General features: G+C 46.1%; 1 protein-coding gene across 1 annotated transcript in view; it reads right to left on the minus strand.

Annotated features, from left to right (window-relative positions):
- Positions 1-10,803, minus strand: part of hmcn2 (hemicentin 2) — a 109,357-nt gene that overhangs the window by 61,668 nt on the left and 36,886 nt on the right. The window contains exons 16-20 of the mRNA XM_016256518.1: positions 2,325-2,420; positions 2,112-2,239; positions 1,826-1,970; positions 641-753; positions 160-278 (exon numbers count right to left, since the gene is read on the minus strand). Of these exons, the coding sequence (XP_016112004.1) occupies positions 160-278; positions 641-753; positions 1,826-1,970; positions 2,112-2,239; positions 2,325-2,420 (601 nt within the window). The remainder of the gene's footprint in view (positions 1-159; positions 279-640; positions 754-1,825; positions 1,971-2,111; positions 2,240-2,324; positions 2,421-10,803) is intronic.

Below are 10,803 nucleotides of genomic sequence, written 5' to 3' on the forward strand. Positions count from 1 at the left end.
AAAAAAAAAAAAACATTTATTTTTATGAATTTACTATTAAAACAGATGATGCACCTATTGGGTTTGAGATGTTTTCTCAGGGCTAAAAGAAAATCCAGAGTTTCCCAATCGCAATTAGGGCTTTGTGGTGACGTTCATGTGCATTCAACTTGTAAATACAATCTTTCCGACGTGACTTGAATGCACCACTGGAATGCACATCCTGTCTGAAACCTCTGAAGCGGCTTCTCAGGTTGAATCAGGCATTCCTCCTGCATATCCCCCAGCCCCTTTTTGCTCTGAAACAAGATGACTTTAGCAGACCTTCTTTCATGTGACCAGAATAGCAATTTACATGCCTCGAGTGGATACTGCGGACAATACACCCCCAATCCATCGTTTTGTGAAACAGCGGTGGAAAACTTAACCTCCCATGCCAGGGGCAGGCGGACGTGAGCATACATTCATTTGAAAGACGATTGGGAAAGCCATGCATCAAAGATGAATGGGCTACATCGGCACTTCTCCTGCCTCCATTATGCTAAATTATTCCAGCTAACTGTTTAGCAAGGTGTGATCTGTCACTATCGGTCACTGCTTGAATTGTGACCCAGCCAGAAGCACCATTACTGAAAAAAAGACCACAGTAAGAGTGATGTACCTTGGACCAGACGATGGTGGGTTTGGGGACCCCACTTGCTTCACAGGACAGGGAGATGGGTGTGCCCTCGTTGGCTGTGTAGTGCAGAGGACCAGCCTTGATATCAGGAGGAGCTGCAAAAGTAGGTCAGAATAGCAGCTGTTCACAAGGCCTTAACAACCAGCGGTTCACAATTAGAACTTCACGCCAAAGATACTTCACAAGGAATCCAGCTTATCGCTTCTAAATATGAAACTCTAATATTAGCATCTATTTTAGCTTCATTAAGGACCAGATGGATTACTGTAATGCTGAACGTACTGCAAAATGATTTTCTTTATACATATTTTTTGTTTTGTTTTGTTTCCATGAATAATAAAAACAATCTTAAGATGAGATACGGGTTACTTGAGAAGTGAAAAATCATTTAATTAATCAGTATTTTGGATGGTTTTTTTTTTAGATATAACAAATCTTAAGTTTTCAGAGAATACAGAAAATATATTTTAAGCATAAACCTCAATAATGTCCTTTTTTCATTTTCTGTATATGAATACATCTTTCTCAAAAAAAAAAATCTCTGAAAACAAGTGTATTAAGTTATATTTTAAACATTTTCATTTTTCAAGTAAATTTATTTGATTTTAGATGTTTGTTCATTGGAAAACACACCAAAATGTTAATAAAACTTGATTTTACTAATAAGTTGGATAAGCCATCATTTGTATTTTTGATTAATTTATAGATTTTTATTTTCTCTTTCTTTCTTTCAATTTCATATCAACGTCTGATTAACATCTTTATTATTATTTAAATAGTATGAATTATTAACTATAATTTTAATTATATATTTTTCATTTTTCTTAAAGATTGTAGATGGAGACTCATGTTCTGACAAATGTAATAAGAGAACCATTTTACCCGTTGCCATTAACGGTTCCCTTTTATGAAATATAAAATAAAGATTACATTTGTTTTATTATTCATTCAAGTTTCTAGCTGTTAGGTAATTAAACCATAAACTATGAGAGATTGTTTGAAACCAGTGTACTTGTTCTTTTAATTTGGGTGTCTAAAAAAAACTTCATCTCCATCTTTCTTCTTCCATTATCTCCTCATTACACTCTTGCGATCATCACGCTGATAAATCTAGACGGTGAAAAAAAAATCAATTATACTCAATGATAACAGGCCCTGCCTACTAACCATGAAGTTCCACTGTGACGGTTATATTGGCTGATCCTGCTACATTGATGGCAGTGCACACATATGTCCCAGCATCACCTGCTCCAGCTCTATCTACATGCAGACTGCCATCACTCCTTAGAAAGACTCTTCCACCAACACGCACCTAGACACAGAGCGATCATACACAATAAAAGAATAATAGTTAATTATAACTAGTTATGGTTAATTATTCATATTTTCCATGAGTTGATTTGCTACATTCCAGACGCTACAACACCTAGTAAGCGTCTCTCTCGTCACTCACTTGTTTTCCATTGTGCGTCCAAACTCTGTCAGGAAGAGGAATGCCATCTAATAACATACAGGGAAGGTTCAAAGGCTGACCGATCATCACTGTGACAGCTGGTGCACCTTGAATTAATAATGGGGGTTCTGCAAACAGGACAGATAATTACTATGACAGTTTATGGTGATGATATTTGTAAAATTAGTTAAGGAGAACAATATATGTTCATACCTAAGCCAGCAACAGTGACTCTGGCAAGAGCCTTGATGGATCCAAACTGGTTTTTGGCCTCACAAACATAAACACCTTCATCATCAACCCAAACACCTGGAGGGAACAGAAGAACACTGATTAGAACATAGAGGACTCTTTTGTAATTTTATCTTATAAACATGTCATTTCATACTTTAGTCATTAACAAACCATTGACCTTAATTATAGTTTGCTGTTAATAATGTGAAATGGATGTGTGGTCGCTAATTAGCTCACATATGGATGTGTTTGTGTGTTTTTTGTTTTTGGTAACGGCTTTACTTCATTAATAAAGTGTCACCTTGACCTTTGCATCAAAGTCAGGATAAAAACAACATACAGAACATTCAGTCAGGAATGTGACTAGTTTAACGATACACACAAATAATAACCTACAATATTTTTCTAATGTCTGTTATTTTAGAGTCATATAGTAGTATAGATAAAGTAGTTAATTTATAGCAGTGATGCACAATATATAAGTACTATATCAGTTATAATCAGATATTAGAGATACTTGACATATCAATGAATATGTAGCAGCCAGTATTGGATCATTTAATTATGGATGCTCATTTCCAAATAAATGCTGTACTAACATACAGATTAATGTTACTAACAATAATAAATTAATTAATAATAAATTCAATCATAAATTGTAAGAATTTTTATTAAATATAATATTACTTAATATTATATATATATATATATATATATATTTATTTAATATCACAATTTTTTTTAATTTGTATTATTGCATTTTTTCATGTTTTTTACATTTAGATGACCTTTGTCATCCTCTAACACTCACTTAAATGTAATTAACCAATTCACATTACTAACACTAACAATAAAACATATCATATAAATTAAATTTTATTTAAAAAAATTAATCTTAAACTAAGATGAATCGTCTCAGGTTACGTATGTAACCCTAGTTCCTCGAGGGAACGAGACGCTGCGTCGACAAACGCTAGGGGAACGCCTTCCGCGATCCACGCTCTGAATCGTATGTGAAATCAGTCCAATAGCTGAACGGGACGTCACGGCGGATGACGTCATGACCAGGAAGCTATAAAAGCACGTGCGGCGGAGCCCGCGTCAGCTTCTAGGAATGAAGCAAGCGCCGGCAGGGACGCCGGAAGTATGGCACCAAGACGCAGCGTCTCGTTCCCTCGAGGAACTAGGGTTACATACGTAACCTGAGACGTTCCTCTTCAGGAACTCGAGCTGCGTCGACAAACGCTAGGGGAACGAGAATGCCCACGCCGCCAGACTTCCAATTCCCTGCCTAGTGTGGAAGACTGCACAGCTAGGGTGAGAGAACGGAAGAGCCGGGAGTGGCTCGCATGTCTAGCTCATAGAACCTAACAAAGGTAAGGGGCGTTGACCAACCCGCAGCGTTGCAGATGTCCTGCATAGGCACCCCTGATAGGAAGGCCTTAGAGGCTGCCACACTTCGCGTCGAGTGAGCCTTGACCCCTAACGGCGAGGGGAGATCAGAGGACTCGTAACATAAGGAGATGGCATCCACTATCCACCGACTGAGGGTCTGCTTAGTTGCTGGAAGACCTCTCTTAGGAGGACCGTAGCACACAAGCAACTGGTCCGCCCTCCTCCACAGGGCAGCTCTGTGGACGTATGCATCCAGTGCTCGCACTGGACACACACAGTTAAGCTTCTGCTGGTCTGGTTCCCTAAAGGGAGGAGGACTGAAGGCCTGAAGTACAATGGGCTGTGGTGCTGAAGAGGGGACTTTCGGGACATACCCCACCCGAGGGTACAGAAATACTTTGGCCAGACCGGGCGCAAAGTCAAGATAGGAAGGGGCCACTGAGAGGGCCTGTAAATCCCCAACTCTCTTGAGAGAAGATATTGCCAGAAGAAAGGTAGTCTTAATTGAAAGATGGCGATCAGAGATATCTTCGATAGGCTCGAATGGAGGCTTACAGAGAGCCTCTAGCACCACTGCTAGGTCCCAAGAAGGGACACGAGATCGTACCGGAGGCCTCAGCCTCAGCGCACCGCGGAGGAAACGTGTAACCAGGGGGTGCCCCCCCACTGAAAAGCCACCAAGAGGGGCGTGGTAGGCCGCAATGGCCGCCACGTAGACCTTCAGGGTGGAGTGGGTTAACCCTGTAGAAAACCGGGCCTGCAGGAACTCCAGTACTGTACCAACTGGGCAGCTAGCTGGGTCGAGCTGGCGGTGTCTACACCAGGAAGTGAAAAGCTTCCACTTCCAGGCGTACAGTTTCCTCGTGGAGGGAGCTCTGGATTGGAGGATGGTCTCAACAACCTCAGTCGAGAGACCGGAAGCTACTAGCTGGGCCCCCTAAGGGGCCACAGCCATAACTTCCACAGCTCCGGGCGGGGGTGAAATATCGTGCCCTCCGCCTGCGAGAGGAGGTCCCTCCTGACGGGAATCTCCCATGGAGAGCCGTCGAGAAGAGAAATCAGGTCCGAGAACCATACTCGGCCTGGCCAGAACGGGGCTACTAACAGTAGACGGACTCCATCGTGGCGCCCTCTCTCCAGAACTCCTGGGAGCAGAGCGATCGGGGGAAAAGCGTACAGGCAAAGCCTCGGCCACGCCTGCACCATGGCATCCAGCCCCAACGGAGCTGGATGAGTCAGAGAGTACCAGAGGGGACATTGCGATGTCTTCTGAGTCGCAAACAAGTCCACCTGAGCCTGGCCAAAAATACTCCATATCTGCTTCACCACCTCGGGGTGAAGCATCCATTCCCCGGGCCTCGGCCCCTGCCTCGACAGGATGTCTGCTACCACATTGAGACGCCCAGGAATGTGCATCGCTCTCAGCGAGAGGAGCCTCTCCTGGGACCACACAAGGATCTGGTGTGCCAATTTGTATAAACGGCGCGAGCTCAGACCTCCCTGGTGGTTTATGTATGAGACCACTGCTGTGTTGTCGGTGCGCACCAACACATGGTGACCTCTCAGGTCCGAGAGAAAGTGTTTCAATGCCTGAAATACGGCCAGCATCTCCAGACAATTGATATGCCACGTCAGATGGCGACCACTCCACAGACCGCGGGCAGGGTGGCCACTCATGACCGCACCCCAACCGGTGAGGGATGCATCTGTCGCTAGCGTCACGCGGCGACAAAGAGCTCCCAGCACCGGGCCCTGAGACAAGAACCAAGGCTTCCTCCACATGTCTAAGGCACGTAGGCATCTCCGCGTGACCTTGAACATGCGAAGCGGGTTTCCCCTCGAGGAGAACCCCCTGGTCTTGAGCCACCACTGCAGGGGTCTCATGTACAGCAGGCCAAGAGTAATCACGTTGGACGCGGCTGCCATCAGACCCAGCAGTCTTTGAAACTGCTTGACAGTGAGTGACTGGCCTTCTTTCACTCTCTTGACTGTAGTGAGGATCGACTCGATCCGAGCAGGAGACAACCGTGCCTGCATCGTGGTTGAATCCCACACCACGCCCAGATAGGTGGTTCTCTGTAATGGAGAAAGCACACTCTTCCTGGCGTTTAGTCTTAACCCCAACTCTCTCATGTGAGCGAGAACAACATCTCGATGTTGAACCGCTATCTGCTCTGAAGGAGCTAAAATCAACCAATCGTCGATGTAGTTCAGTATGCGGATGCCCTGGAGTCGCAACGGAGCCAGAGCAGCATCTACACACTTCGTGAAAGTACGGGGTGAGAGTGCAAGGCCGAAAGGAAGAACACGATATTGGTACGATTTGCCCCCAAAAACGAACCTCAGGAACTTCCTGTGACGAGGAAGGATGGAGATATGGAAATACGCGTCTTTCAGATCGATCGTGACAAACCAGTCCTCGGACCTGATCTGGGACACGACTTGCTTGAGTGTGAGCATTCTGAACTTCAGTCGCATGACTGAGCGGTTCAATAAGCGCAGATCTAAAATGGGACGCAACCCCCCACCCTTCTTCGGAACAATGAAGTAACGGCTGTAGAACCCGGAGTCTATCTCGTGCGGAGGGACCACCTCGATGGCCTCCTTCCTTAAGAGAGTAACTAGTTCTTGTTCTAATACCAGAGCCTGCTCGGGACCCACTAGCGTGGGGGTGACCCCGTTGAATCGAGGCAGACGAGAACCGAACTGGATTCCGTAGCCTCTTTCTACAGTACGCAGGACCCATTGAGATACATTTGGCAGTAGCTTCCACGCTGCTAAATAATCTACTAAGGGAATCAGTCTCTCGAGACTGATTTCTGGTGTGCCCAGAACGGCTAGTTCGGTGCCTTGAAGCGTCTGCACGCCGACAGGGGACAACCGAACTAGCTGCTCTGGGGACCTCCGCAGAGGCCGCGAGCCTCTCAGTGCCGCTACGTTGCCGGGCGGTAACTGACAGATATGCTCGCTGGAGACCGCTGCGCCCTGGAACACCGGCAGGGTTGGCAGAACGATCTCCCGAGGGCACTGGGGCGAGATGGGCACCGTGTAATGCGGTGTGACCCTCTCTGCCCCAGAAGGGCCTGCCCTCGCTAGTCCTATACCGAAACCGTCAGGACCGTTTGGTCGAGGACCTCTTCGCCTGAAGGACGGTCCGAAGATCCGGCTTAGGCTTCGAGGCCCCCAACCCAGAGCGCTGCTTCTGCCTCCGGTCCCGACGCGGGGGAACACGGGCGGCAACGCTCTGTTTTTGCGTCTCCCTATGTGAGGAGCTGGTACGCGGTGGGGACTGCTGCCGCCCAGCAGCCCCCGGAGCTGAAATACGGCGAGGAAGGAACCGCTGAAACGCCGCCGCTTGTTTACGGGCCTCCTGGTCCCTGTCGACGACTGCATTAACAGTGTCGCCAAACAGGCCAGAGGGCACAAGCGGGGCGTCGAGAAGGAAGACCCTGTCTTTCTCTTTCATATCAGACAGGGTCAACCACAAATGCCTCTCTGCTGCCACCATAGCTGCCATGGACCGCCCAATGGCGCGGGCGGTCTCTTTGGTGGCACGGAGAGAGAGATCAGCGGTTCTCCTTAACTCTGCGATATTATCAGAGCTAAGCTCCTCGCCCTCATCCAGCTCTTTCAACAGGTCGGCCTGGTACGCCTGTAACACAGACATTGTGTGCAGACACGCACCGGCCTGACCCGCTGCCGCGTACCCCTTGCCCACCAGCGCTGATGTCGTACGCAGCGGCTTGGAGGGCAGTGCCGGAGCCTTTAATGACGCTGCCATGCCCGGGGACAGATAGCTAGCTAGCGTCTGTTCAACCCGGGGCATCGCCTTATAGCCGCGCTCAGACAGCCCTGCCACATTCCCATAATAATCTGAGGCAGGGACGAATAGGCGGGCTGAAAACGGCTTGGCCCACGACCTCGACACCTCGGTGTGGAGGTCGGGGAAAAACGGCAGGCTCCGGCATGGAGGTGGCGGCCTTGCGCGCAGGAAGCGTTCATCAAGCTTACTTCGCTGCGGCTCGGCCTGCTTCTCGGCGGGCCAATCGATTCTTAACTTGGCCGCGGCACGAGTAAGCACCTCCACTAGCTCCTCATACTGGGGCGATTGAGGGGGCGAAACCTCTTCGACGCCCTCCACGTCAACCTCCTCGGAGGAAGACAGGAGAAGTGTCGAGCCGCCACCCCGGGAGGAAGTAGCCGCAGAACGGGCTTCCGAACCCAGAGATCGGGCACTGGATCCGGTGGGTGAGGAAGGAGATAGGGACTCGCCCGTCTCCATTCCCTCCGCCAGATCCAACTGCGAACCCCACGAATGCAACCGCCGCTCCGACTCGACGGAAGCGGGGCCAGCACCGCGAGGAACGCTGGCGAAGGCTCCCTCCTCAAAGAGAGCCCTCCGGGAGCGAAGCGTACGCAGTGGGAGGCGCTCGCAATGCGGGCAGCCGGCCCCCTCAAGAGCCGACTCTGCGTGCTTTGCTCCCAAACAAACCACGCACAGGCTGTGTGTATCCCCACTCGTGATATAACGTGGGCAGGGAGGAACACACAACCTATAACGTGGCTTGCACCCCTTTGCATGCTTTGTCTTAGCGTGAGCTTTAGACATAGCTGCTTATAAGTATTTTACCAAAAAATAGACAGACAACAATAAATATGACTGACACACACAGAGCGCTTCGCTGAATGACAGAAAGCTGACGCGGGCTCCGCCGCACGTGCTTTTATAGCTTCCTGGTCATGACGTCATCCGCCGTGACGTCCCGTTCAGCTATTGGACTGATTTCACATACGATTCAGAGCGTGGATCGCGGAAGGCGTTCCCCTAGCGTTTGTCGACGCAGCTGGAGTTCTTGAAGAGGAACTGTATGTAAAAACGGAAGCATATGCGAATCAACAGTATTCATAAAATAGTACTACGAGCGAGATTCTGAAGTGTGCATCCACTGCACTTTTTATTATCAAGAGGATTTGTGAATGACAGTGAAGTGAAGCAACTGACTCTGGTAGGTCACATGGCAATAACAATGAACGTAACATGTCGGATTAAATTAATACTACCCACTTTTATACTATAGAACTACCAAATATGTTGGGTCACCTGTTAAAACATTTGGGCATTTGAAGGTCAGTATTTTAATACAGTAGGTATGTGTTTGATTTAAAAGAAACAAAAATATTTGTATGACTTTACTATTCTCAAAAAAAAAATCTGATCTTTATGCTAATAATATTTAACGTTACTATACCTAATAATCATGCTTTAACTTAAGCCATGAAAAAACCCTCATCTCTCCAAGTCAAAAAAAAAAGTTGGAGAAACAAACAGTGCTTGAATTTAACATGTTTATTTGCAAATGTGATGACAAACGCACAGGTCCCCCTCTTCAGGCCTGCTATTAAATATCTTAGCTTAAAGCCCTTCCTCGTAAGAAAAAAAAATGGTTGCAAAGTTACAAAACTATAGACAAGGATACTTGTCAAAGCTGAGTGCAAATAACGCAGTGTGTAGGCCATTACTTCTGAATACACACGAGACAGGCACTATAAAGGCAGAACAAGCACATAAGTGTACCGGGATGTTGGAAAGTTACAAATTTCCCATCGAGAAAAGCCTGAGGCAGATTGCTAAATCTAGATTTGCAACAAATCGTTCCGTTCAGATCATTCTGACGATATAAATGTTAGTGCATCAATCTTAATAGATCTTCCAGGCCAGATTGCATTGTAAAGCCCAGCGGTTGGTCTCGTCCTCCATTATGAAAGCTACTGATGTGTTTTGCTACCATGCGGACGGCGTGCAGGCTGGTATTGTGCTAGTTTTGGCTAATGAAGAGGTCAATATTTTATTGCTTCTAAAGCTTCTGCTTCCTTCCTCGGATGAAGTATTACAACTACTGTTTGTTATTGAGCCAAGAAATCGCAGGTAACAGAGGCCATTCATCGTCCGCCAGAAGGAGGGGTTGTGCACTTCACGGAGAATTGACTTTATATTGAGTCTCATAAAACACTGCAACCTTCTCAAAGACGTTACTATGGAAGCAAATAAACAGATGTGTTTTTCCCCGTCCCTTTCTGGAGTCGAACCCGAGGTGGTCACCATCCAGCCTCCATCTCTTTTTGCAAAGGATTGCTGGTATATTTGGAAAAATACTCCACAGAGGGTTTTTAGGTCATTAATAAAGCCTAATTGCAGCTGTTATCGGCTTCTCCTTAAACAAGCAATTTGCTATGCAATTCGAGATTCCGCACTCATTTATGCTGTGTTGGTCAGTTCTGCGTTTATATAAACACTTTATAAATCCTTCATACCGAGCCGTGCGAGCCTGCTGCCGGCTTTCTTCATGCTTATTTTAAAATGAGGCCATCTCAGATGTTTCTTATAGTTTATTGAGGAACCACAATCCATCGACAAAAAGGCCTGGATCGCGATTTCTTGATTTGGCCTCTGGAGTTATTGCCTTTGTCTGCGCTAAGCAAAATATACATGTTTCATTTCTAGGGGAAAGTTGAGAGGGACTGCCAGCGACACTCAAAATTAGGGCTTCGTTTAGCAGGAAATTACAAATCCGCCTTTCAGACGACTGCAGCCTACCTGTACATCACTCGCTAAGGACCTGGAGGAGATCGGTCACGGTCCCGAGCGATGACGATGTCAACGTGGAGCATTTATTTCTCATTTACATTAAGAATGGTATTCTAAATGAGAGCATAATGTCTTCCACATTGTCATATGTAGTGCAAATGAGGTCATTAAGGAGGGGGTTTCACTTGCAAAATACAACATTTGATTAAGGGTCAATGACGTAAGGCATAAAGATGACATTGCTCTGACTGTGTGTGTGTCTGTATATATACATATATACATATACATATACATATACATATACATATACATATACATATACATATACATATACATATACATATACATATACATATACATATACATATACATATACATATACATATACATATACATATACATATACATATACATATACATATACATATACATATACATATACATATACATATACATATACATATACATATACATATA

This window comes from Sinocyclocheilus grahami, unplaced genomic scaffold (genome assembly GCF_001515645.1).
Source record: "Sinocyclocheilus grahami isolate Dianchi unplaced genomic scaffold, SAMN03320097.WGS_v1.1 scaffold1438.1, whole genome shotgun sequence".
Taxonomy (NCBI): Eukaryota; Metazoa; Chordata; class Actinopteri; order Cypriniformes; family Cyprinidae; genus Sinocyclocheilus; species Sinocyclocheilus grahami.